This window comes from Trichoplusia ni, chromosome 5, assembly GCF_003590095.1.
Source record: "Trichoplusia ni isolate ovarian cell line Hi5 chromosome 5, tn1, whole genome shotgun sequence".
Taxonomy (NCBI): Eukaryota; Metazoa; Arthropoda; class Insecta; order Lepidoptera; family Noctuidae; genus Trichoplusia; species Trichoplusia ni.
Genome location: NC_039482.1, coordinates 5,028,668 through 5,055,110, shown reverse-complemented (window position 1 = coordinate 5,055,110; position 26,443 = coordinate 5,028,668). Strand labels below are relative to the sequence as shown.

The 26,443-nt window shown below is 37.3% G+C and overlaps 5 protein-coding genes and 1 non-coding gene across 10 annotated transcripts; 4 read left to right on the top strand and 2 right to left on the bottom strand.

Annotated features, from left to right (window-relative positions):
* Positions 1-114: 114 nt before the first annotated feature.
* On the bottom strand, positions 115-6,414 carry LOC113494160 (nuclear inhibitor of protein phosphatase 1). The gene is made up of 9 exons (XM_026872357.1): positions 6,253-6,414; positions 5,952-6,166; positions 5,766-5,874; positions 5,429-5,531; positions 4,915-4,998; positions 4,029-4,239; positions 3,333-3,435; positions 2,758-2,849; positions 115-2,186 (listed from the first exon to the last, which is right to left on the bottom strand). Exons 1-9 carry the CDS (start codon positions 6,279-6,281, stop codon positions 2,089-2,091), a joined length of 1,044 nt encoding a protein of 347 aa, XP_026728158.1. The 5' UTR covers positions 6,282-6,414; the 3' UTR covers positions 115-2,088.
* A 232-nt stretch (positions 6,415-6,646) lies between these two features.
* LOC113494162 (MRG/MORF4L-binding protein) lies at positions 6,647-9,280 on the top strand. 4 transcript variants are annotated; one of them, XM_026872359.1, is made up of 5 exons: positions 6,647-7,146; positions 7,300-7,380; positions 8,149-8,262; positions 8,576-8,692; positions 8,866-9,280. In XM_026872359.1, exons 1-5 carry the CDS (start codon positions 6,795-6,797, stop codon positions 8,952-8,954), a joined length of 753 nt encoding a protein of 250 aa, XP_026728160.1. In that variant the 5' UTR covers positions 6,647-6,794; the 3' UTR covers positions 8,955-9,280. The 4 variants fall into 4 exon arrangements, with proteins under 4 accessions (XP_026728160.1, XP_026728161.1, XP_026728163.1 ...); XM_026872360.1 differs by having other exon boundaries at positions 6,648-7,146; positions 8,149-8,256; XM_026872362.1 differs by lacking the exon at positions 7,300-7,380 and having other exon boundaries at positions 6,648-7,146.
* A 78-nt stretch (positions 9,281-9,358) lies between these two features.
* On the top strand, positions 9,359-10,778 carry LOC113494161 (peroxisome biogenesis factor 10). The gene has a single exon (XM_026872358.1). It carries the CDS (start codon positions 9,555-9,557, stop codon positions 10,530-10,532), a length of 978 nt encoding a protein of 325 aa, XP_026728159.1. The 5' UTR covers positions 9,359-9,554; the 3' UTR covers positions 10,533-10,778.
* A 233-nt stretch (positions 10,779-11,011) lies between these two features.
* LOC113494163 (12 kDa FK506-binding protein-like) lies at positions 11,012-12,777 on the bottom strand. Its single transcript, XM_026872364.1, has 3 exons — positions 12,474-12,777; positions 12,226-12,386; positions 11,012-12,098 (listed from the first exon to the last, which is right to left on the bottom strand). The coding sequence occupies exons 1-3, from the start codon at positions 12,508-12,510 to the stop codon at positions 11,970-11,972; spliced, it is 327 nt and encodes a 108-aa protein (XP_026728165.1). The 5' UTR covers positions 12,511-12,777; the 3' UTR covers positions 11,012-11,969.
* Positions 12,778-12,922: 145 nt separating this feature from the next.
* LOC113494159 lies at positions 12,923-24,910 on the top strand. 2 transcript variants are annotated; one of them, XM_026872355.1, is made up of 20 exons: positions 12,923-13,285; positions 13,912-14,093; positions 14,537-14,615; positions 14,729-14,959; positions 15,169-15,308; positions 15,945-16,071; positions 16,601-16,709; positions 17,096-17,212; positions 17,407-17,510; positions 17,786-17,902; positions 18,231-18,356; positions 19,518-19,625; positions 20,301-20,468; positions 20,941-21,036; positions 21,516-21,622; positions 22,350-22,497; positions 22,803-22,904; positions 23,260-23,391; positions 23,888-24,037; positions 24,705-24,910. In XM_026872355.1, the coding sequence occupies exons 1-19, from the start codon at positions 13,136-13,138 to the stop codon at positions 24,029-24,031; spliced, it is 2,487 nt and encodes an 828-aa protein (XP_026728156.1). In that variant the 5' UTR covers positions 12,923-13,135; the 3' UTR covers positions 24,032-24,037; positions 24,705-24,910. The 2 variants fall into 2 exon arrangements, with proteins under 2 accessions (XP_026728156.1, XP_026728157.1); XM_026872356.1 differs by lacking the exons at positions 12,923-13,285; positions 13,912-14,093 and adding an exon at positions 14,176-14,454.
* On the top strand, positions 22,076-22,146 carry Trnag-gcc. The gene has a single exon. It is a non-coding gene; the product is annotated as a tRNA-Gly (tRNA).
* Positions 24,911-26,443: the final 1,533 nt, after the last annotated feature.

Below are 26,443 nucleotides of genomic sequence, written 5' to 3'. Positions count from 1 at the left end.
AGCCACAACTTTGGGTTTGAACTACATAAGCATGTATCGAGAGCTAAATGGCGGTTATAATCTTTATTAAACTTACACATAACACATTAAATTTAGGAAGAAATAAAAACTCAATTCAATAGGTATGACTTTCTCTTATAATTCATTCACAATTTTCTTAAAAATACTTATAATTATTATACTCAATACATTTGAATGTACTTAAAATGAATGAAAAAGTGTGATTGCTATTATGAGCAACGTTTTATTTTACTAACTACAGATAAAAACCATTAATATGTTGATGTTTCGTTATAATATGCTACATTTGTAGTTTCTTATTACACGTGGTACAATACATTTAATTAAACGCTATTGTATTAATGTTATAGTTGCAAAACTAAAAGCATTTATTACAAAAAAAAAGTCATTTTCTGAAGCCAAATTACAATATATACATTGACATAAAAGACACATAGATCGACAGACTGAGTTTGCGGTTACAAGCGCGACCCGCAACCGCGTCACTTTTCTTTAACACCGTTTCTATTTTAACACCGTACCAAATTTCATGAAAATCTTCCAGCAGTTTGGGCCTGAAGGGGTAACAAACACACACCATATCATCTCATGATTAAGGACTCCGGTTGGGTCTGAAACTAGTCGGGCGATCTCGATAAAGACACGGAACTAAACTGTAGAATTATTTAAGTATTTAAGATTTAAGAATCAACCTCTGTCTGCCTGGTATATGTCTATTGTGTATCACACATGCGCTTGCACTGCGCAGGAGTCGACTCAAGCAGCACTTGCGCAGTGATCACTATCGTGGCGACATAAACCACTTAGCTAGCTCTTCAGACATCATTAAATAGCTCGTTTTCTGTCAGGTAGTTGACACAAAGCTCTCTGTATATGGCCGTGCCTCGTATTAAAACGCAAACAAAACAACTTTCCGTCACATTTTCTTTAGTTGTCAAAGAGATAAAACTACATTCTTTTTATTCCTTTTTATTTGAATGTTGGTACTATAGCTGCCTGATGAACATAGGCCATTGTTTTCATTCGCAAAGTGATTTCAAAATTAGAAATAGGACTGTGAACTTCATTGCGACTATTCTTAGACTTATTTATATTTAATAGGAAGCAGTGAAGGGTAGGCAAATCTTAGTGCTATATACATAAGAGGCTTGTTTTGTCAACGCGAGAAGTATCTTTCAAGTTGCAATACATTAAAATTTGCAATTCCAATCTGATAATGTTGATATACAATGATGTGGCTTTGCAAACCTTTGATTTTTTTCAAGTTTGCTCTATTACCACATAATGTGTTCATTCGCATTCTCTTTCGTCACATTCGAATTCTAGAGGATATTAATGAGTGACTTGGCAATCCAATGATTTTACCACGGGACTATCACTGCTATGAATGGCAATTTATTTCTCGCCTCGTCTAAACAGCCCTAGGCATAGAAACTCTAACTTGTCTATGGTCCATGTTTCTGGAATAGATTAATAGACTAAAATGTATGTTGTCATGTGTACATTTATTTCGATTACCTATCTTACAAGATAAGTTTTATTTAATTGAGCAATATGCGAGTCATTTAATAATAAATTACCACAATCACTAACTTTATTGTACTATTATTTATACCAATTAACTTTAATTATTTTACTTATGGAAAGGAAGCTCTATTTACCGTCTAATAAATGTGCTAACCGCATTTTTAAACTAAGTTGTAACCAGCGTTTTTTGTCTCTTTTCTAAGGCCAAGTTAGAAACCAGTGAATGCTTAAATATATGACAACCTTGGACTCTGACAATTTTTTCTAGAATTAATGTAATGTTGCTACAATAACCCTATATCAATTTAATTGACAATCCTTCGATGACTGTAATTATTTAGACAGTTTTTTATAACACTTTCTATTGAAGAAACATCATTGGCCTGAATATTTAACAGTATCTTATAATGTAACTTACATACTACCAACATATTAACGGCAAAACCTGTAGTGGGTATCCATAGACTATTTGTACACGGTAGAGTCACATCACTAGCGTCGCAGCGCGTCACTATAGTGTCACTATCGTTTGGGTAACCCTCATACGCCCGGTATGAGGCCAGGTTTGCGGCCAGGCCAGGCCTCTTTGGCGTATTTCTTCTTGCGAGGTTCGTTTGATGGGCCGGCCTCTTCTGGGGCTATAATAAAAAGATCTTGTCAATATTTTCAAAGCATAGTACAGTTGATAATAATACTGTAGATGTTATGAATATGTAACTAATTAACGAGCATTTTGGGACATGCATTTCTGCCTCATTGCCAGGAAAGGCAATGAAAATGTGGGAAAATTAAAGGTCACTGGCAAAGTTGAGGGAAAGGCATGGCCCCGAAGCCCGACAAGCTGAACTGACCGCTGTAGACACTACCGTCTATAATACACTTCAGTCTATGTCAGACAGAAACATGTGGAGTCAGGTAATAAGCAAGAAACTCATGCAGCAAAGAGCGGGTCACGATCCTCATCACTTAGGATAACAGCGAGAGGACATAAATACATAGTTGGGTTATTTGAAAACACCTGATCTTTCAGCGAAATTCTTGTCAAACCAATTTTTTTTATTCGTTTAGTGCAATATTTCAATATCACTTTTATATCTGTGTAATACCCCTATCTTTTAAGACATTTTAAAAGGTTTGACAAAGTTTTCATTCCCAACAATCCCGCAACAGCACATGAAGTAAAAAAAAACACATTTTTAGCTAGCTTACCAGTATGTGGGAGAGGTGGATGAATGTTCAAGTGAGGTTCTGGTCCTTCGAGTTCCACATCAGGCGCAGGATTAGGTAGTGACAAGCCCAACCTGAAAACAAAGATATATTAATACTAGGAATATTACCGAATTTTTGAGATTGGAAACACTAAAGCATACTGATTAATGGCCACTTTAAATTATGTTCTAACTAGGTTTTCGCCCGCGGCTTCGCCCGCGTCGATGTCGGTTATATCGCGTTTCCAAGAGAACTCTTCAAAAGTCCGGGATAAAAACTATCCTATGTTCTTTCTCAAGGTCAGCTCTATCTCTGTAGCAAATTTCATTAAAATCGGTTCAGTGGTTTAGACATGAAAGCGTAACAGACAGACTGTACAGAGTTACTTTCGCATTTATAATATTAGTAGGGATTTGTTTATTCATATTCATTTCACTGAAGAGTGACAGAGACGGAATGATACCTATGATGGTTGACTTTTTCTCAATATCGTATTTGAAAATGGCTGTAATGTAAGGTTTAATGCTACTTGTCTTCAGGACGATCAGATAATTATTGTAGTTAAGTAGTGTTACCTGGCTCCAATCAAACTGAGATGGGAACTCGGCGCAGGTAAGTCTGAATACAGGTTGCTGCCTCTCGATATTTCCTGCAATCTCAGCGAATGGTGGTGTTGTCCTGCACATTCAATACAAAATAATGCAAAATCATTAAAAAATATTCCTGTTAATGATCAGAATCGATCTTGTGTACAGATAGTAATAATAGTTGATTGTACAAGTCAAAAGGCAACTTGCATGTCTCTGCACAACTAGGCAAGCGGGTTATAAGTCGCACTGTGCGTGACGTGTCTTGGGTGCGATCCCCGCGAAGATTTTTTGTGATTCAAGAACGCATGTTGTAAGTTTGGTTATTTTTTTGCATATGGCTTGAACATTCGTGTAACTCCCGTGACATAAGGATTGAATTCTTTAGAACGGCAGGAATTTCGCAAAAAAAATACACGAATGAATTTTCCGACTGAATAGTGGTTGGTGACCGTCAATGGTTGGTACGCACGGCATCGTGGATTCAATAACCGCATAACATAGACCTCTGTATGAATCCCATGCAACATGCATGTTAAATAAATGTTGTTATTGTAACTAAGCTACAGTCGTAAGAAATTCAGCTTTACTGATATACATTCTCCATCATTTCTCTTCAGAAGTTAATCTGATCACTATTACTATTATACCATTACTCCAAAGCAACCATTTTCCGTGACTTACCTTCATCAGCACTCTGCAGTTTCAATTTCTTCGGAGCACTATTCGGGTTTGGCACTATGGTCGACTTGACAAGGTTCCGGAACCTGCCAATAGTGGGATCTATATCCTCAGGGTTGATAATATCCACCTCTTCATTAAAGGAGACGTTCCTCTTCTGTTTCTTTGCTATACCACCAGACATTGAGGCAGAGCGCTTCGTGCCGGTTGGAGGCTGGAATAATGGGCTGGGTTTTAGGTATGGAGTTGAGTCGTAATTTACACTGCGAACTTTCTACCGCCTATCAGTTGATCATAATAATATATTTGGAAATACAGAAAGTAAGTTTATCCAGCACCTCATTTACGGAGACGCGGGGCGTCGTGTGTCGTGTGCGGCGGAGTGTCTAGCGAAACGTCAGAAGGCACTTATCATCGCTAGCGTAAACACAAACGCATCGCAGGACATTTATCATAGAGATGCAGTGTCGTGGCAGTGCAAAAAAATCTGTTCATTATAAGCAAACTCGTTCAGAATGCCTTATATGTAAAGGCTCTCATACAATTTCATATGATTGAGATGAGTGCGGACCGCGACGCACAACGCGATGAGCGATTCTTCGCGACTCCGTAAAAGGGGCCTTATCTTTCAAAACTGTAGACAGTGCATATTTGATTCCAATAGGTTTAGTAGTTAGGGAGCTCTTCATCAACAATCAAATATAAATTAAGATTATATTATCTGTAAGGTGATGAAATCGTGAGACCACATTATTTAACATGCTTTCCGAAACAGAGGAACTTGTTATGATTCTATACTACATAAATCCTCTGTATTCATATTTTACTACTCATACTTATTTTTAAAAATGTATTTGTTATTATAATTTGTTATTTATAAATAAATTACCTTCATAACATCACTGCCATCATCAGTTGATATGCCCAGCATAGAAATTCTTCTGTTGTGAGCTGTATTGAATTCTGTAAGATTCTGAAATCATAAAATTAAGTTTTAAATAAAATTTGTCTAAGATTCTTACATGTTACATTGAAGATACAAGAGCTGTAGCTGCTGAGTGTGCTGTGCTTATTTCAGTATGTCAGTCCAACTCATGTTTCAACAGTGAATAATGTGAATATCTATAATTACAACTAATGAAACAATTGTGATAAAACTAGCTAGTTATGATAAAATATTGCTTTTGATGTACAAGATGCTATATTTGAATGAACTACGAGAAGTATTAGTCTGTCAAGATTTTATGGAAATATGAAGATCTACTGACAGACCTGCCTACTATAGTGCTTTAATCCAAAGACCCAACCCTTGTCATACCAGTACATATATTTTTGGTTAAGCCATAGGCCAAAGCCTTTCATTTGGTCCCTTCAATATACTTTAGTCCTTTAATTTTACTTACATCTAATTCAGTCTGTGTTTCAGGCAGACCTAGCAATGCACCTTCTTGCTCAGTATTGGGTAGGTCTTCCATTATCCCCCTAGCATTACCAGTTGGACGCTCTCTGAGAAAATATATATGATAGTGTGAGTAGTCAAACATGTGTACTTTGTTGATACAAGAAATTATTGTTGTTATATAATAGGCTGTCAATGTAAACTGCATTGTCTTAATACTGGTTTTGATGTTTTGTAACCAATTTGCTGAAGTTTTATGATTTGATAATAAAATTGTAATAAAATACACTAGAGGTTGCCAGGCCTAAATAGTAGTATAAGAGGCTTAGTAAAATACCCACCTTATAATGTAGTTTCTAGTCGAAGCCCCAAAGTGAAAATTCGAGTCTATAGGCAGTTGCGTCGGCTTATGCGCGTCGAGGCGCATTTGTCCGATAAACGTCCCATGCGCTAAAATTGCGTTGATAACCACATTAATACCAACATAAATTCACCAACATATTTCTCTAAGGCAGTAAAATACTTACTACTGCCTAAGTCGACTAAAAATGCTCTATTCAAGTGTTTATGGTAAACAAATGCAGCATGCACCCTTGAACAACTCGCATGGTCGATGCAAAAATCGTTCATTTGAGGGTTACGCCCAAATAAATAGCACTTCTTCTCATCAATCATCAGTTTTTGAATCAATTTGTCGCCTTTCAACACGTCCAGATGTAGACCAGTCGGCGGTTTTCCAGCCCTAAAATAAATAAGAAATTCATGACCGGTAAACGATGCCGAGCGTGAGAATGTAACAAATTCCAGAAATACATTGGTACCCCTTACCAATTGGGCACCTCATAGTGATTAGCCATGATCAGTACTATGTATTCTAATTATATTAAACTCCGTTCAGTAACATTACGATATGTAGCAGTATTAAATTATAAACCGCGACAGAGCAGAGCAGCTCTTAACGCTTGTCAAATTGACACAACACATGAAAATTAAAGTGTCACAGACTATAAAATTAAGCACCATGGTAGCGTTCAGTTCTTGAGGCTCTTTGTGGCAAATCAATAAATGTTTCAAAATATTGGCTTTGTTGGTATATGGTAAAAGTATTCTAAATTGCATCGACGAGGAGTTACGCGAGGAATCTTAAAGCAAAATTGTAATATAATTTTTATCATAAAAAAACCTAGAAGTTAATAATAACCATGATTATTGTCTATGTAATGCATGCTGTCAATCTGGATTCTGGAATCTGGATGTTTACAATTTGACATTTCTGAAAACACGAATATCAATAAACAGAGCGTACGTATTTATCAGGCTGTACTCCTTCTTATTTTGAATTATTTCATGTGAAAATTGTGAATTAAAAAATGGTGTCAAGTGAAGAAGAAACGGAGGTAAAAGCAGGAGATACAATGCAATGGGACGTAGACATGGAAATCCAATTGTTTTACGCCATGGCCAACCACAAGCCGGTTGGAATAAACAAACATTTTCACATGGCTGGCATTTGGGAGAAAATGTCTAATTCTATAGCTAAAGAAATATCTACCCAAGATATATGGAAACATTTGGAGAGCCTCTACGATTTGAATTTACTTGAAGATACGGAACCTATACCGTTTCCAAATCACGAAGTACCGTTCAGTTTGCCCGAAAGCGAATTTGGGTCCCTTATGAAGCAAAAATGCAAGGAGGCTATATTGGCTGAAGACAGCGAAGGTAAATTTGGTATTCTAAATTCAAAACTTCAACTTCTCACTTTCTCTCATAATTGGTTTAAGCGTAATCTTGGCGCCAAATATTTTGTACTCTAGTGGCGAGGCTTTTGGCCATAATATTATGCTTCTAATACATTAAAGTCTTACAATTTAGATGGGCGGAGTCCTTCACCTAAGCCTTCAACACCTAGAAGCAGTTCTAGGGGCACTGCGTCTAAAGATAGTACACCTAAAGGTAGAACTTGTCTATTATAAATTGTAATGTTTTTTTTTTATTGGTGGTTGTCTTTGGTGTTGTGGATAAGTAGTACATCTTTGGTCTTGTAGATGTTATTGGCTTAAATTCAAAAAGGTTTTAATGTAGCCCATGTTTTTTGGTCTTGACTAGCAAATTGTGGATTGTACGTTAAACGATAATGTGACATTGTTAGCATGTTATCTCAATTCTTAATTTACTGTGCAGATTATGTGTTGCTTAACTTTATAAAATTGGTAGTTCTTTTTCTTTAGTTAGCATGTTAGCACCATTTGGGATCAAAGTAATCTAATAATTTATTGCAAAAGTAATGTTTTGATATTTTTATTTGGTTTTTGAGGCTGGATTATTGATTATTTCTAATGAAAGGTGTATGTTTTATTACAAATCAAGCAATTTGAGACATTTTGTTTGTAAAAATTGCCACTGGTATCTTTTGCCTTACTTCCAGCCCTTAAAAAGGACATAATTTGTTACCACTTCAATTTTAATAATCTATCTTTTCATCTACCTACAAACTTAAAAAAAGGTAAACCAGCTTTATTTTAAAAAGAGAATCTGATTTTAAAACAGAATCTTAAACTTGGTGTCTTTACACACATTAAATAATCATTTTAAACTGACTGAGTTTTAGGTCATATTTTATTTTACCTTCTTTTAAATTTCATACCTAAACAAGTAGTCTCCCTCATCTGATAAGCAATATAACATCTCTAGCTGCATTTAACATGTCTTTTACTTGACCAGGCAGCCGTAAGGACAGCGTAAGTGCTCTGGCCGCTAAGACCCGCAAGGAGAGCGGCAGTTCCCACGCCTCCACCGACACACCCAGTATCAAGTCTGAGAAAGATTATGGTAAGGGTAAGGGATTCTTTTGTTTTTATTATTTATTAAATACTGCAGGGAAAAGACCTCCCAGAGCTATAAATGTGATGGATTAATTGGGTAGCCAGTGGTCAGTGAAAAGTCGCGTTATCTCTACAGCGCGGAGCGACGAAAACAATTCAACCACACTGATTGAATACCGCGAAAAAAGATAAAATTAGATGACTTAGACTGACTTCCATCTGGGCCCCCTGATGTGTAAAATATATCTGACTTATTTATTAGACTACATAATAATATCTAATTTGTAGCTCTGAGTGTATAATAATATAATCAATTAAACATATAGATCGAAGGCGTGACTCGCGCGACTCAAACGCGTCTGGGCCGAGAGACAGTTCGTCCAGCAGGAAGTCTACATCACAGAGAGAAAAGGTGTCAAAGTCTAGAGTTAGCTCAGTAGCAGGTAATATTTTTCTCCATAATATATGTATTTTTGTTACACTCATTAAAATTGGCCATGGCCAAAAACAGGGTAAAAATAAGGAGATTTTTGGGGTCAAGGGCCTCAAATGTTAAAATATATCTGTTAAAATATTTCTATTGTTGAATATTCAGGTCATTCTTTAAAACTTATAGATGAAGACAACAGTTCTCGGCGCGGACGCCGGCGAGCCAACACGTCTACCCCGCCTGCGACAACGCCCGCCAAGCGCCGGCGCACCTGACATACAACTGCGAACACATACCACCACTTCTTCTGACACACACAGCCGCGTGCCTGGTGGACTAGGCCCCATGCCTCGTCTAGGCCAGGCCGAGAACGAAGAAGTCACGCCGTCAACATATTCTTCTCGTAACTTTGTTTTCCCTAAATTGGGGCAAATTAGACTAGAAAAATCATCGTGGTCGGTCTGTGTATATATACATGTTTGATTACAATGACTCTCCGAATTCTCATGAACAATTGTGGACTATGTGGTGTTTAATGCACTGATTTGTGATTACTTAAGTGTGTAATCGTTAGTTTTAAGGTAATAAATAATTCCATAAATTGTGTTTTTTATTCGATTGTCTGTAATCATTTTAATTTACATATCCTTTTGAAGTTTAGGACTTATTATAAATGATTAAAGCAGCAGCTGTTAGACTAGTGACTTAGCAGGGCGCCACAAATCGCTAGAAGCGTCGAGGCGTGTCTCTGACTAAAACCTTTTACTTAAAAAATATTCGAAATATATGAACCGCTTTCGGCCATTGCTCTTTCGGTATCAATTGCCCTTACACGAAATCCGACGGACCCAACAATATAAACAATAGTATGTCAAATGTTTAAGAATCCTAATTCTGAACGCATCACTAAAAAGTTTGACAGTTCCGTGTTGATAACAGGCATTGACAGTAACATTTTGATATCAACATTCCGTGCGAGTTGCGCTAAAACGAAAAAGAAGACATTCCATTCACGTAAACAAGAAATAATAATGGCTTTACCAACCGCCCAACCCGCTGAAGTGCTTCGAGCGTGGCAGAAAGACGACCTATATGAGAAACAGTTGGCGGATTCCTTATCGAAGTTGATGTCTGCGAGACACGCTTCCAAGGCAGTGCCCTTATCATCAGTCATGTACAGATCCCTGACGACCCTAAAAGACCTCCAAACTTTAGGGGAAGAGTACTCCGGTATCGTTCAAGTTGACGAAACATACAATAAACTGCCTGGCTATTACAGTCGGTTGTTCAGCATTATCTTTTCAACATTCGGAGAAAATTTCACCCGCCAAGTCTTGCAAGGTCTAGAGAAACGCGTAGAGCGAAGCCCTTCTTTGACGATAGAAGCGCAAAATTTTGTTCTGGTCATTCTTAAAACATTGAGTAGTGTTGTACCTCAGATTCAAAGTATACATCGCGGATTTGCGTATATAAATGGAGGACCTTTGCAGATTGGTAAAACGCTGACTGGGATAGACTATGTTAATGTTCGCCCAGCAGCTGCGGCATATTACGCGCATTTAAGACTCCTGGGTGTAGTAACCTTGCTACATGCTATTGTGTCATGTGGTCAAAACTTGTATAGAGCAAAAAGGCACATGGATCAGATGAGAGAAATGCCTAATGAAGTTGATAGCAGTAAATTATGTGTGGCTTGTCTAGAAGAAATAGTTCAACCCTGCGTGTTACCATGTGGTCATATATTTTGTATGCAGTGCTCATATGGGGCATTGGAAAGTTGTGCATTATGCCGCACACCTTTTACCAAAAATACTGTTGTTCCATTGATGAATTATTTTCCTGAGAATCTATAGACACCATATTATTTTATTATGTATGTATTAAAGTATTCTTAAGGAAAGGAGTTTTAAAGAAACCTTCCAATGTGGTTATTGGGCCCAGGTCTGTAAGCCTAACAAGTTCTATTTTATATTTTTATTATAATTCAAATATTTTATAAGAATCTGTGATAAAATAAATAAGTAATTAATTTATGTTAAGATATTGGTTTTGGGTCGATGTTAAGATATTTGTTAAAAATAAATTATTTTTCTGTTAAATAAAATCTTTTATTACACATAATAATAAATTAATTTGTTAACAATTACAGCAAAGAATGCTACTCATACATAGTGGTGATAAGTATTTCTATCCAAAAAATTTGTGCTATGGCATAATAATACAAAAACCTTTGCTTGAAGACAGTAGGTAGACAGTGAACACAAAAAAAACATGTTGTACTTTACCTGCTTTTCAAACAACTTGGCTGAATAAAAGCATAATTCTCTTTTTCTAAATACACAATTTCGAATTTTAGAACACATATTGTGACTATTATATAGATAAATGACATACACAAACATAATAATATTTATACTTAATTTTTGCTTACTATTAATTGTATAAACAAAATATATAAAACATGACTGTCATAAAAAAATCAGAACTACATAAATGAGTATAAAAACTTTATCTGCAACACAAAGACAGATCATTTCCTAGCATAGAGTCAACATAATATCAATATTGAATACAAAATCTTCAATTCACGAAAAAAAAAGCATTACATCATGACTTTTTTTTAAACTGCTCTAGGAGGACTTGTTAATGCAGAACCCTTTAAATTATTCAGTATGATTATACACACATGCTATGTTGTTAATAATAGGCTTCATAAATTGGAAGTAAGTTGGCATACCAAGGCTAAAAAAGTAATGAAAATTTACTAAATGTATGTAAAAAAACAGTGCAGTCACAGACAAATAATATAATCTTTCAAGACAATATTACCTCCTTTAGGCGTACAAAAAAAAATACACTTTTCTTAAATGCCAGTTTTTGTTAAATATTTATGACTTATTTACCATTCGCTTAAAAACTTTCTATTTTGCTCTTTAAATCCAAGCTTCTTTTAAGCAGCCTAAAAAAAATACATCAGCTTCAATATCTTGCTGAACTAGTTACCACTTCCTTTATCATTACACCTTATTATCACCAAAATGAGCATTACAGAATCCTCTAGCAAAACTACTTATAAATCTTAAGCTGAGAAAGACTTATAAAGAGCTCAAAAAGCAATCAAACCATTTGTCATTGTTAAGGTTGAACAAAACAGTTTGATTGTCAGCCCTTTAACATTACAAATAAGTCACAAACCAAATACTGTTACATAAATATTAGTTATAAACATTTAATGAGAATTCTTTTAACAATTTTTGTTTGAAACTTTCCAATGTTATCATGGAAGATGACTATTCAACCCGCAATAGTTCAACATCAAATATTAGGACTGCATTTGGTGGTATGACTCCTGGGTGACCTCTAGAGCCGTAAGCAAAGTCTGGGGAGCACGTCAATGTGGCCCGCTCACCTACCGACATCTGTAAACGTGTATTTACAAATTACTAAAATAATAAGCTGTTTTCAAAACATATTTTTTAAAGAAGGATTTTGCTAGTTTTTTTTTTAATATTTGTGTATTTATTTCTATTCAATACATATACTTACCCTAGTTATGCCCTCATCCCAGCCTCTTATAACATCACCTCGTCCAAGCGTAAATTTGAAAGGCTGCCCTCTATCCCTTGATGAATCAAATTTTGTACCATTCTGCAACGTTCCTGTGTAGTGAACGACTACAGTTTGTCCGGGTTTCGGGTAGGTTGTGCCTTTAAATACGTTTTGTAGATTAAATATTAAAAACTGTGATACCGGAGGTTACAAAGCAGTGTGCATACAATTTACGTAATACAAACCATCTCCCGGAGAAATAACTGCTACTTCTACTCCCATATTACTGTGTAAGAACGGATGACGAAGAATTTGATTGTTTATTAACGTAAAATCACTTTGCAAACAAAAATTGCTTTCAAAAATAATAACACTCGAAACGTCAGTGGGGGTTTTCTCGGAAATTTGTTTTCTTCAAATAACACTGATATTCATCCATACAGCCGTCCTCTCAGAGTTCAGGATGACATTCTAGTTATGATTGGAAACATTTTCTGTGTGAAAATTAAAATTCACGTTTCGGGTGTTCATTATTATACGGTAGCTGGATTTCACAAAGACATTATATACTCTACTAGCGGATTTCATCAAAAAGGTTTTTAAATTATTTTCAACAAAGCTAAAAAAATATCACAAAAGTTCTAGAGGTCTAGACGAGTCCCTTTGTGGTATTCCGAAATGACCAATCAACAGCGTCTATTTAATAAACAGTTAAAATGGCTGTCATTTGTGTAGAAAACAGTTGAAATTGAATTTGACGGTGTTATCAAAGATCTTTTTATCATTTTTACTAGTTTTGTTGTTATATATTCGAACATTCGGACATATCTGTTCATAAATAGTAATATCATTCTTTCAAACGTTTAACAAGACATATTTCATTTATAATTTGCTTGAAACTTTAAGTATGGACATGGATGTGGACGGCAGCGAAAATTTCAGTAACGCCTCGGAAGGCGGAAAGTTTTCTAATTTAAAGGCATTTGTAAACGCGGCACGTGAATTTGAAGCGACACATAGTGAAACTGCTGTGAATTTGATGACGAGATATCTCGGGGTAAGTTTCAACTTTTGTGACTTAAAAGAACAGGAAGCTACAAAGTTGCACATTATAAAAGTTTTGTTTCAACGAAGTGTTACTTGCTGTTTTATCTCCTTATTGCTTATATTATTAATGATAGTTATAATGTTATTAGATCTATAACGTATTAATCCCTAATAGAATTATAATTCAATTAAAATCGAACTTGAAAACGAGAACAAGTTGCAACCTGCATGTCGTGGCACTGTTGGTACAGAGGTTAAACTGCTAGATTCGCATCTCGTAGGGTGCAGGTTCAAGCTCCGAGAGCCAAAATAAACATGTACAAGTTTTGTTGTTAATTTTACCCGTTTTGTGTAATTCAATTCAATAATTAAATAAACAAGTAAGTTAATCAAACATCAGCATGTTAATATCCTGCTCTTCCTAGAAGTATCATCATCATTCACCTGCCCTTATCCCAATTATTATTTGGGGGGACATACCTTTCTGTCTGATTTCATCTCACAAAAAACAAAATATGGCTGCAAAGAGTGTTTCTTCCTATAGAAATAATTTGAATGAGACAATAAAGAACATCAAACTGTACTGTTATCTGCTCTAGTCAACTGATTGCTCTAACAAATTTATACTTTTTCCAGTTAATTGCCTCATCATGTGACCTGTCAATCTTCTCCCCTGGCCGCTCAGAAGTGTGTGCTTTCTTCAGCTCACTATGGAGAGTGATGTGCGATGGACGTGGCCCACACTGGGCTGGGGTTGCGGTGTTAGCCCGCGCTGCTATAGAGCCCAGTGCTAGACATGCACTCACTCATACTTATAAGTAAGTTCTGAATGAAATGGAACTTCCTTTTTATGATTATGCTTATGCCGTTGTTGGACATAAATATATATGAGTGGAAAGGCTGGGAAAAGGTGTGTTGACAACGCACAAGACCACAGCGGGGGTGCGGGGTCCGAGGGCGCGGAGGCATAGTCACGACAGCGCCGAACCAGACGGCCAGTACGAGTTCACTCACCGACGCGGTGACATTTCACGCGTCAAATAAATCAAAAATGTAATACAAGGCAAGAATGTAATACAAGGCAATAATAAAGACATTTTTGCAGTTTACTCGTTTTAACTTAATAACATAGTAAACAAGGTGACTTACAAGTCATCAGTTAAATGGGTTTAATGGAAGGTTTGAAGTGGTGTTAACTGAAAAAAGGTTATTAGAACTACATATTATTTAGCTGTTTGTTTATACTTTTCTTACCTTGCAGGTTTATGCCCATTTTGGCTCGCTTACTATCAGATTCTATATCAAATGACAAGAAAATTAAACTACTTAGTGTTATGCAGGTTAGTACCAACATAATTATATTTCCTATATAATTCACCTTATACATTGCAGCACACTTTAGGCAAACTCTACATGATTTATTCAAATAAGTATTTATGTTTTCATGTCACAGGAAATATCCTATGGTATAAAAATAAGCTGGCAAGAGTCCTACCTCGCCGGTCTTATGAAGCAGCTCACAGAATGGATCACTCAGCCAATGACAGAGCCACAACACCGCACCATCGGACATAAGTCACTAACTGTGTTAGTCAATGTGTGTTATGCAAACCTGCCAGCAATATATGCATTGATGAGGACTGTGGATACTAAGGATTTTGTTGTGCATCTTATAAGTTTGAAGGTAATTGATCTGTCTACATATTAAATTAAAATGTTAAATTATAAGGAATAGGTGATTTGACTAATAGCAACCTACAATACTATTTGCTGTTTAAATGTCACCTTGATCTGAAATTATTTTAAACTTATAGGTTCTGGTTATAGTTATATTTAGAGGTCCATAACATCAATAGCCTAAATCCAAGTTAATTTAGTGATGTCGGTGTGCAGGAGGGTGGTTACGGCGGCGTGGAGGTGTGCCGCCTGCTGCTGTGCCTGTCGGGCGCCACGCGCGGCGCGGCGGCCACGCGCCAGCCCGACGTGCACAGCTACCTCTGCTGCACCATGCGCACCTTCATCAAGGCCGTCAGGTCTGATCATATGCTGGTTGTAGGGCTTTGTTTCTATAGGAAAATCTGACGATGCAAAGTATTTAATACTATTATACCTATAACCATATAATATTAATATTATTTCCTCCAGTTGCGCGGTTCGAAATTGTTATTCTTATGGAGTAGAATCAGTGAGAAACTTCTTACAAGTTGTTTAAGTCCATTGAGTATCCAACAGTAATTATCTTTTTCTTCAGACAGCCACCGTCGAATTCTAAAGTCAAGTGACTAAAATATTTAGAATCAAATATTCCAACTTACAAGCCCGTAACTTTTAAACGACTCGACCGATTTTTAACGAACTTTCTTATAACACTCGCAGACGGCACTTCTTTTGTGCGATCGAGTCTGCGACGCTCTAAAAGTCTGTATGGCGCACATGTGCGTTACTGCATATTTGCTAGGTTCCTTTTTCACAGACTAAATCGTCACGTGTGCGTCACGGATAGTATGTCGTCTGCGCTATACCATAATGTTAAGACAAACAAAATTCAACTCGTTCAATCCGTTCGAGAGCTATGAGGCCTTAGACATTACAAACGTATAACACCCATCTTTTTGCGTCGGGCGTCAAAAATGAATGCTATTACAACTGCTTAGCTCATTTTTTTCCAGTGAAAGAGATGCTACTCAACTCCTACACGCGTACACGTTTATCAACGACCTGTGCACGGACCCCAACCTGCAGGGGTTTGTGCTCACATACCCGCATTTCATGTCTTGTCTCGAAGAAGGATTAAAGGTACGCATCTGTATGTTTTGTGACGTTTTGCATGTGACTAAAACTGTATTGTTATAAATTGGTAATTATTATTAAACATTTTTGAGCAACAAAAGTTTAATTTGCCTATGTGATTGCTTCACCATAACTTTTGGTTGCCTAAATTTGTATTCTCAGTATCTTTGTACCACAGCAAAGGATTTAATTGTTGTGTATAATATATATCATTTCATTGAATACGTCTGCTTTGCTGATTATGCGAATTGATTATTTATTTATTTAGCAATTTATGTATACACACACTTTTAAATATACACTCAATTCTCCAAAGAGTGAATAAAGGTACCGCTTAGTTCTTAAAGAAATCACTGTCACCATATGTGCCCAGACTTTTTTGGTACTGTATTTTTATGTTTTGCAAGTTTGTTCGATTAACCAAGCGATTGTACATTTCATAACAATATCTGTATCAAGCATTTCGCTACTTAACTGCGTCCAATCATAATAATCACTCATATATTTCTCTTTAATTTACACCTGTTTTTCTCAGGATGTGAAAGAGCTGTGCAGGTCGGATCCAGACGAAATGAGTGAACCAGAGAATGCTACAAACTGCCTTCGTAATGTACTTAAGTTCCTGACTGTCTTAGTTAATTTAGGTATGTTTACATGTTATGATGTTACATTTAATAAACAAAATAACCCATCATCCAGATTTGGCTCAGCTAAAACCTTAATAATAGTTTTGAAAAGAGGTGCTACCTCTTTTCAAAACTATTATTCGAGTTCTATTATTCAAAACTAAGTCGGCCTGGATACAAAATGTAGACATTAACATGTTTTATCACCGCTTAGGAAAGGCCTATGTCCAGCCGTGTACAGTCAGTACCACAACAGGACAAGTTTAATAATAAAACATATCTTTAGTCGCTGTTACTGTTTAACATATTAGAGAACAAAGGCCTCTTCTCAGTAGACTAAGAAATAGGTATTTTGTGAGTTTATTTACCGGTAAATACAAGTGAATTTATTGTGTCTATTTCAGATTTATACTCGATGAGAAGTCACCACGGCGCGCTCATCTGTTTGTGTATGGAGGCGAGTCGTATGTGTCTGCCGGAGTCCCTAGAATTATTCGCTGCTATTGTGTCACAATATAAAGGTATGAACTTTTTATTTATTGATTTATTTTTATGTTATATATTATACTGGTATTTAATATAACAATGAGTCTGTATTAAAAACTGCGTGTACAATGATCCTAAACGTCCTAATCGACGGTCAAAGGTCCGTTATTTTTTTTAGGATTAAGCATCGTTATGCCTGTAATTAAATCGATTATTTACTTTTTTATAGATGAGGGCCGACTTCCCCAAGAATTGATTTCGGTGATAAGTGACGGCCTGCCCGGTCTCATAGTACCACCGGCGTTGGAACCCGGGAAAGCTGGTTTACAGTGGGTATGTATATTACGTATAGCGTAAGAGTGTGGGTGCGTCTTTTTTATCATTTATTTCTTTCTAGCTGTTTTTATTATTCGGGCCTTTTACCCCATATAATTTTATTATATTAAATGAGGTTTTCTTATTTGAGCCAAACGTCATTAGAGCATTATTATAGTTTTTTTTTTAAATATGTGTAGTAAAATTTTAATGTCATGACTGATTTTAGGCCGACAGCTCCAAATGCTTTATGTAATTTAGTTTCAATTGTTAAATCGTTCCTGTGATTCCAGTTGCAAGTCATAGGTGCTCTGTGCGAGTCCCAAGAGACCCAGGAGCGCGTGTTGCAGGAGGTCACGCCCGCCGCCTTCGAGGACACGCTCTACAGCGTACTGCAACACACCGCGCAGGTACCACACAACACACAACTACACATAACATGGTACACATAACTGATGTCCCCAGAAGACATGGCGGGATAACCTGGAATTCTTCTTACCGAAGTGGTCACTCGTAAGAGTGCTCATAAGAGACACATGTGGAAAAATGGAGAGACTTTTTCTCAGCTGGGACATTTGGGTATAGTGATAGGAATAATAATATGGATATGAAAATTTTCTGTAAGAAGGTACAATTTTATTTTAAACTAAAAGGGATCTGTGTATTCTGTGTTCCGTTTTTTTTTACGTGACCACTTTTTACGTGGTAGGTATTAATAATACTTTTTTATTATTTCAGAATGGCGTAGTAGGTGCGGAAGCGTCCCAGCAAGCCGTAGTAGTGGGGTGTCGTACTGCACTAACCCTGGCGCCGCTGCAGCGCAGCTGGGAGGCCGCGCTGGCGCGCATGCTCGCACACCATCAGGTACGTAGTAGTGGGGTGTCGCACTGCGCTAACGCTGGCGCCGCTGGGAGGCCGCATGCTCGCACACCATCAGGTACGTAGTAGTGGGGTGTCGCACTGCGCTAACGCTGGCGCCGCTGGGAGGCCGCATGCTCGCACACCATCAGGTACGTAGTAGTGGGGTGTCGCACTGCGCTAACGCTGGCGCCGCTGGGAGGCCGCATGCTCGCACACCATCAGGTACGTAGTAGTGGGGTGTCGCACTGCGCTAACGCTGGCGCCGCTGGGAGGCCGCATGCTCGCACACCATCAGGTACGTAGTAGTGGGGTGTCGCACTGCGCTAACGCTGGCGCCGCTGGGAGGCCGCATGCTCGCACACCATCAGGTACGTAGTAGTGGGGTGTCGCACTGCGCTAACGCTGGCGCCGCTGGGAGGCCGCATGCTCGCACACCATCAGGTACGTAGTAGTGGGGTGTCGCACTGCGCTAACGCTGGCGCCGCTGGGAGGCCGCATGCTCGCACACCATCAGGTACGTAGTAGTGGGGTGTCGCACTGCGCTAACGCTGGCGCCGCTGGGAGGCCGCATGCTCGCACACCATCAGGTACGTAGTAGTGGGGTGTCGCACTGCGCTAACGCTGGCGCCGCTGGGAGGCCGCATGCTCGCACACCATCAGGTACGTAGTAGTGGGGTGTCGCACTGCGCTAACGCTGGCGCCGCTGGGAGGCCGCATGCTCGCACACCATCAGGTACGTAGTAGTGGGGTGTCGCACTGCGCTAACGCTGGCGCCGCTGGGAGGCCGCATGCTCGCACACCATCAGGTACGTAGTAGTGGGGTGTCGCACTGCGCTAACGCTGGCGCCGCTGGGAGGCCGCATGCTTGCACACCATCAGTTACGAAGCTGCTGGTGGGTCAGCGGGTCATAGGATACGGGTTTTTACCAACTAAAACAATATAGGGTTGTCTGGATTCCACCACAACAGCCCCGTTGTATAAAGTAAAATAACGCTTATATACTGATTATGAACACTATTTTCATCTCACCTAAGTAATAGAATTTATAGTTCACAAAAAATATTTTGAATTAATTCAATGGACCATGATTTAATAGTGATGTCATTCTAGATTATAACTGATATAAGTTAAACCAATTTTCTGATTTGCTATCTTCTTTATAGGTTAGAAAACTGCTGTGTGCTGGTTTGACGAGTAGTAATGGTTCGCGGCGGCGTCAGATACTACAGCTGGTCAAACATCACTGCTTCCCTTCGGATCAGATGAACCAGGTAATGTGTCGTAGCTTAAATAATGGTCTAGTTTTATATATTAACACTTAAGATACAGACACTTGAAGAGAGGGTGAAGATTTTTGATCTGCAGTGGAACAGTCATAGAAAATAAACCTAAATGCAACAAAAACATGTAATTTGGTTTTCAATAAGAGGTTGACATTAGAATGATTTGTAGATTTTAACATTTCCACGATTGAAAAGTGTTTTGCTTGTATAATTTGAATAAATAGCTGTATTTGACATAACATACTCTACATCGGTATCTTTCGTAACGAGTTGATGCCCATTTAGACAATGTTAGAAATATCATTCGGTTCGGTCGGTTATATCGCGTATCCAAAAGAACTCTTCAAAAATCCGGGATAAAAACTGTTTTTTCTCAAGGTCAACTCTATCTCTGTACCAAATTTCATTAAAATCAGTTCAGTGGTTTAGACCTGAAAGCGTATCAGACAGATAGACAGACAGACAGAGTTACTTTCGCATTTATAATATTAAATAAATAAATTAAGTAGGGATTGTGCAGGCGCGCAGCTCGGGTATCTAACGTGACATAGGATCGCCCGCAATGTATTACAACTTGCGCGATATTTCTCGCATCGTCTAAATGGGCCATGAGACTGTTACCCAGTTACAATGACACGGTACCAGTAACGCCCACGTGTGCAGGTGTTCGGCGAGTCGAGTCGCGGCGTGAGTCCCCTTGCGGCCCCCCCGGGCGCGGCGGCGGAGGGCGGCGGCGAGCCCGCGTGCTGCGCCGCGCGCCTGCAGCCGCAGCAGGAGCACGCCGTGGACGCGCTCGTGGCCGCGCTCGCCGACAAGCTGCGCGACGGGAAGGTGCGCCACACATGCCCTCACTGCTATACCCGACGTCGCGGGTTCAAATCCCTCCCAGGACGAATGTTTATGTGATGACCATGATCATTTGTTGTGTCTATTTATAATTTATCTATAATATGTAATTAAGTATTTCAAGACTAGAATTAGCTAAATCGGTTCTGCCATTCTCGAGTTTAACCGGTTTCAGCTAGGTACCACTGTTTTACAAGGAGCGATTGCCTATCTGACCTCCTCAACCCAGTTACCTGGGCAACACAATACCCCTTGGTTAGACTGGCTGTCAGACTTTTCAAGCTTCTGACTACCTGTGAGATGTACGAATAACAGCCACAATTTAGCGTGCCTTCTGAAACACATGTCTTCAAAAAAACATATAGATATAAAATTAAATGAGGTATAAAAAAAAGAGAGTTTACCTTGTTTAAGTACCAAATAAAGTTTATTACAAACCATTATTAAAACTTTTCAGATTGCGGACATTGCTACATCAAGTGTTATGGAGTTATATGGCTACAAAATGACGTGCTTAGAGCAAAGACTACATTCTCATTCAGTCGCTTTACAAGTAAGATACATGCTCTTCTAATGCCAAAAACCATTTCTTTTTAATTTACAAAAGAGTCTTTAGTTCTTAGTAAACTGAATGTACAGAGGTCAGAGACACCTAAAATGTTCCTTTTATAAGTTTTATCTAAGATTGACATAATTTTACATTTTTTTTTTATTAAATAATAAAATGGTCTGGCCCTACAAAATGTTCATCAACTGTACGAAGTTTGCATGGGACAAAATTTTCCTTCATGAAGACAACTCACTTGAAATAAGTTGTTGGCAAAAAACAGGGCATTTTAAAATGCGACCATGATTTATGTAAACACAACAACACTTGTGTAAACATGTAAGCGTGTAAACACTTTGTTTGTCGTTTGTAAATGCATTTGTTTATTTTCTTCCACTATATCATTACAAATTTTACATGTTTTTGATATACATTGAGCATCACTGTTTTTCACTATCAAATAAAACTTTATTTTCTATGTTTAGGGTGCGAGCGAGCATATGGCATCGTTACAGCATGCGCTCGCGATGTTACAAGCAACGAACTCGTCTCAACAGGATGTTCTGTACACCACACAGATGCAGAACGAAAGGTAATACAATATTATGAACATAAATGTTTAACAAAGTTATATTATTTTTGATAGAAAGTTGAAAATTGTTATAAAAAAAAAATGTTAAATTTCCGAAAAAAAAAACCATTTCAATAGTTTTGTACTTTTTATATAAAAGATTTAAACTTTTTCAAATATAAATAAATCCAAAAAAAAAAACTCAACTATTCTCTTAAAATGAATTGTCTTCTGCCTATCAATAATGCGGAAAAAGCAAGATTGAGAACATATTTAATAATACAAAAACAAAACGTGCCTAATGAACTACTTATAACAAATTCTAAACCGCAAATTATCGCGAACATTCATTTCGTAATCAGTTGCTATGCGAGATTGTATTACAAGTAGGTTAATAACCTAACCATTATCTACTCTCACAAAAATACATTTTATTGCTGTAAATGGACCTGCAATTCCATGTTGATCGTGTAAGCATCGGTGGTTCAGTGGTAGAATGCTCGCCTGCCACGCGGGCGGCCCGGGTTCGATTCCCGGCCGATGCATAATTATCTTTTTATTTTTGATTTTTGTATATTATTTAAATATATTTAAGATAAATATTGTTATTTAAATTACTAAATATTATAATTTATATTAGTTTTGTATGTTTTTGTAAAATTTTGAAACTTATTTTTAGATGCTGATTTTAGTCGTCTGCTGCTTTACTTTGTGGGACACTAATAGCTAATAATAAATAATATTATAGGCACAAGAAAACGATAGAAGACTTACATAAACAGTTGGAAGATGCTGAAACTACTCTACGAGGGTTCAGAGCGAAGCTGGCGGCCGAGAAACTTGACAAGGAACATCAGAAGGAGAATCTACACAAGGAGTTCCGTGCTGAATTGGCTGTATGTATTTATACCGTAGTCAAAGAATATTTTTATAGTAAAAAAAAAACATTGGAACTGATTGTAAATTTAAAAACTGCTTTGCCGTACCTGAGGATTTTTTTATGCGACCAAATGACAGATATTTAATGTTAAATAAAATAAATATCAACATAATCGAAATATCCAGTCCGAAGTTCTGAGGTAACTAACCTAAAAGAATACGAAAAGAAAATCATCATTATCAAGATATTTGTAATGGTCTTGTGTAAAACATGTTTTATTTTTTATTTATCGTGTATTTAAATATTTTTTTATTCCTTTAGGGTCTAGATAACGAGATGAAAACTCGCGAGCGGGAATTCGAGGAGAGATTGAAAGTAGCCGAAGCTGATACAAGAGCGGTACAGAAGAAACTAGAACAACAGGTTAGTATAATTAAATATAACGACATTTAATTACTCCAAGAGTATTTTAAAATGGTTTAATTAATACAAAAACCAAGATTTGGGGTCGGAGAATGGGGCATTAATCATCCATTTCAGGGAAAACCCCAGAAACATGGTCTTTAACTATTGTATGAGGCTTTAGCACAGCTTCGCAGGTTTATCAGCGTATGACCCGTTTCCGAATATAACTATGAGGGAGTTAAAAAAAATAATCTTCTATTTTTTTTCACAGCAAAGACAATTAAATGATAATAAAAATTGGCTAACCCCTTCCATTTAAAAACACTATAATAATGACACATTTACTAAATTTTAAACAATAATCTGTTAATAGACAAACAAGAACGGTGAGCTAGCGGGCGTCCTGATAAAGTTTGAGGAGCGAGTGAAGCAACGCGACAAGAAACTAGAGGAGGCCGCCGCACACGACGCCGCGCTACGGAAGGAGATCGAGCAGAGGGACTCGGTGAGTACTAGTACATAACACTAGATTATAATAATATCTTGTAGCTTTGGGAATGTTTTTAGTGTGTAGCCATATTTGTTTGTGTCTTTATTACTTTTTTATTTTTAGATACCTCAATAATTTTATTGATTTTTATGTATAAAAATATTTTTTTTATATTATTATCACCGTCAATTACATTTCCTATATAATAAATATCTTAAAAAACGACTCCCAATTTAAATGAATTCTTGTCCGCGGGGTTTTCTTTCACAAATATTCAAGTCACATATATAGACACCCAGCCTGAGGACAAGTGTTTTTAGATCACACAAATGCTTGTGCTACGCGGGGATCAAACCCGCGATACGTCGCGGTTAGTAGGTTTTGCGGGGTGCCCTTAACCACTCAGCTATCCGTGCAGTAAATATATTAATTGAAAAAAGATAGTATAGCTGCTACACTATCCCATTTCAGGCTTCTTTTAATGTTTGTATTATCTCCTTGTTTCCCATAGACCATAAAACAGCTAGAGAAGACAGTGCTAGAGCGTGAGAACCGCCTGTACCAGCTGACGACGCAGCTGGAGGAGATGAAGCGCGTGCAGGAGATGGTCGCCAAGCTCATGAGCAAGAGCTCCTCCACCAGCGTGCCCAGCTAACACCAGGTACCAGTAGTAGCATGCGCGAGCGGTCCCGTGACTCTGACTCAAGCAGTAGAAGGGGCCCGAGATGATGATAGTCGGTGGAAGTAAGATATAACCCCTCGCCGTGCCCTCGATGTGGGTTGAAGGCATTAGCGATTCATCACGGAAAGAAAAGGATACGTAGGGGGCCCGACTAGCCTGCTTCGGATACACGCGAAAGTTTGTATGTATGGATGTTTGTTCCTCTTTCATACAAAAACCACTGAACGGATTTAGACGAAACTTGGTACACGTATAGTTGATAACCAAACTTAGGATTTTTATCTTGATTTTATGTTCCGTGTTCCATATTCCATATCAAGTTTTTCATCTATACCTTGATTGGTATAAATGAAAAGCTCATTTATTTTCCCACGTTTTTATACACTCACTTTTCTTGTTTGTTTGTCGTTCTGGTTGGATTTGTTTGTTAGTCAATTTGAGGCACTTCTCGATAAGCTAGCAGGTTGAAATTTTCAGGGTAGCTTCAAAGCCGATGACAACGCAATTTACAACTATAAAAAGGGCTAGACCGATTTTGATTAAATTTTAATGGAGTGACATTTTAAAACTTAGGATTTAAGATTTTTTAAATATATTAATTATTTTATAGCTATTAAACTAAAATATTTTTTTCTTCTGATAACAGACACGTAAAGATCGGCTGGCTACAGATCTCCATGCTTCAAGATATTTTATACTGATATTTTCATCGCATGAACTAGATTTTAATATTATTTTACAAGTATTTTTCATATTGAGTATATGAATGTTTCGATAATGGAATGTCAAATTAATAATGTTTATTGTATAGTATATTTAGTATCGGACTAATAAAATTATGAACATGTGAGATTGTGTTTCTTTATTATGTTTTATCATTGTTCATCTCCAAACCAGTCTAATGACACATCGGACACAATAATTATAATTAATTTTTTTATTTTATTATTGTAAATTTCTGTCTAAAAGTATTATGCTATAATTACTAAGGAAAAGGGGCTTACGTTGCTCGCACTAAGGAATTAAATCCTTGCGTCGCGAAAGCTTCACAAAAATTAAAATCATATGCTCAAAAACAGAGATTCAATCATTACCAATGCTTGTCCTACGTGGGGTTCAAACCCGCGACACATTGCTTAATAGTCCACATCCACGATCCGTGCAGTCATATAATTAAATATCTTCTTAATTAAGTCTAAAACTCATTTCCCATTCACCTTACATATGTAAATAACAATCCAAAATTATTCTTGTTAGTAGGCCAGACAGTACTCAATATAACCTAAAACGCTTCGAAAACAAACATGGCGTCAAATAAGAGCGATGACGTCACAGCCGGTATCGCGAGGCCTTGAACTAGCGAGACGAATGCTAGGGTAGTAAGGGCTGATACACACGGGGTCAAATAACTTTAATTTGGGCAGCATTAAAAGAATATTTATACTGCTGATAAATAACTTTCCTGTAATTTAAAATACTGTTTTATGTAATTTATTTTCATTTTCATTTTTAATGTTATGTGTGCGTCGCTTTCCTTTACCGTCGCTTTCTTGCTCCCCGGACTGATGTTTCAATAGAGTGAAAATACTACACAATTTCTCATGACAAGATAACAAACAATTTAAAAATCTTTTTTTTTTCTTTAATACGCTGAAATATTGTGTTAAACTTCAAGCGTTTCTAGCGTTTTTAATAGTAATATTTGATGGCTAACACTAGCTTAGTAGGTACTTAAATGGACTCCATTATTCATAATTAAATTTGACAGTAAACGACACGACGCAAGCCCCGAACCGAATATAACAATAATGTCAACTAAAATGGCTATCCAAATTCAATTTTATCTATTTAAACTACGCCACGAGAAAGTGTCAACCGCCCTTAACACAGACGAATTCAAACTGACATATTCTTTGTGGAGTACACTCGCAAGCGAAATTGCGAATGTTTTTTTTTATATTTATTACGAGCGACGCGACACTTGTGTCAAGTCTAATTTATTATTATTTTAATGTTGTTTTGAATTTATTTTACTTTGACACGGATTTCTTTGGTTTTGGGGTGCGTAGGGTGGTTGTAACTAATTATAAATATAAGTTCGTGTTTTGTGACGTTGTTATTTTATTTAATGCATAATCATGCCTTATTGTGGGTTCACTGGCAGATAACTGGTTTTTTTCACCGGTCTATAAGGTAGCAGGCAAGAAAGCACTCATTGTCGATCGAGAAAGACAGCTTCAGGAGATACAATGTTTTTCCCATCATTATTATCTACTTACTGGCTGGCCTTGTGACTTAATATAGAAACAAAAAAAACTAAACCGCACCCAAGCCGGTTCACCGTTTAGGAGCTACAGTGCCACAAACAGACAAAGACACTCAGAA

Bases quoted from the DNA above. Each gene is read 5' to 3' on its own strand.
- LOC113494159 (XM_026872355.1), top strand. From the start codon at position 13,136: ATGGACATGGATGTGGACGGCAGCGAAAATTTCAGTAACGCCTCGGAA. The intron at 15,309-15,944 runs GTCTGATCATAT...ATTTTTTTCCAG, and splicing joins ACCTTCATCAAGGCCGTCAG to TGAAAGAGATGCTACTCAAC. The intron at 21,037-21,515 runs GTAAGATACATG...TTCTATGTTTAG, and splicing joins CTCATTCAGTCGCTTTACAA to GGTGCGAGCGAGCATATGGC.
- LOC113494160 (XM_026872357.1), bottom strand. From the start codon at position 6,281: ATGGCTAATCACTATGAGGTGCCCAATTG. The intron at 4,999-5,428 runs GTAAGTAAAATT...TTATGATTTCAG, and splicing joins AAACACAGACTGAATTAGAT to AATCTTACAGAATTCAATAC. The intron at 4,240-4,914 runs GTAATTTATTTA...CCATTATTCCAG, and splicing joins ATGGCAGTGATGTTATGAAG to CCTCCAACCGGCACGAAGCG.
- LOC113494162 (XM_026872359.1), top strand. From the start codon at position 6,795: ATGGTGTCAAGTGAAGAAGAAACGGAGGTAAAAGCAGGAGATACAATG. The intron at 7,381-8,148 runs GTAGAACTTGTC...TTACTTGACCAG, and splicing joins TAAAGATAGTACACCTAAAG to GCAGCCGTAAGGACAGCGTA. The intron at 8,263-8,575 runs GTAAGGGATTCT...TTAAACATATAG, and splicing joins TGAGAAAGATTATGGTAAGG to ATCGAAGGCGTGACTCGCGC.
- LOC113494161 (XM_026872358.1), top strand. From the start codon at position 9,555: ATGTTTAAGAATCCTAATTCTGAACGCATCACTAAAAAGTTTGACAGT.
- LOC113494163 (XM_026872364.1), bottom strand. From the start codon at position 12,510: ATGGGAGTAGAAGTAGCAGTTATTTCTCCGGGAGATG. The intron at 12,387-12,473 runs GTTTGTATTACG...ACGTATTTAAAG, and splicing joins AGTTATTTCTCCGGGAGATG to GCACAACCTACCCGAAACCC. The intron at 12,099-12,225 runs GTAAGTATATGT...ACACGTTTACAG, and splicing joins GGGATGAGGGCATAACTAGG to ATGTCGGTAGGTGAGCGGGC.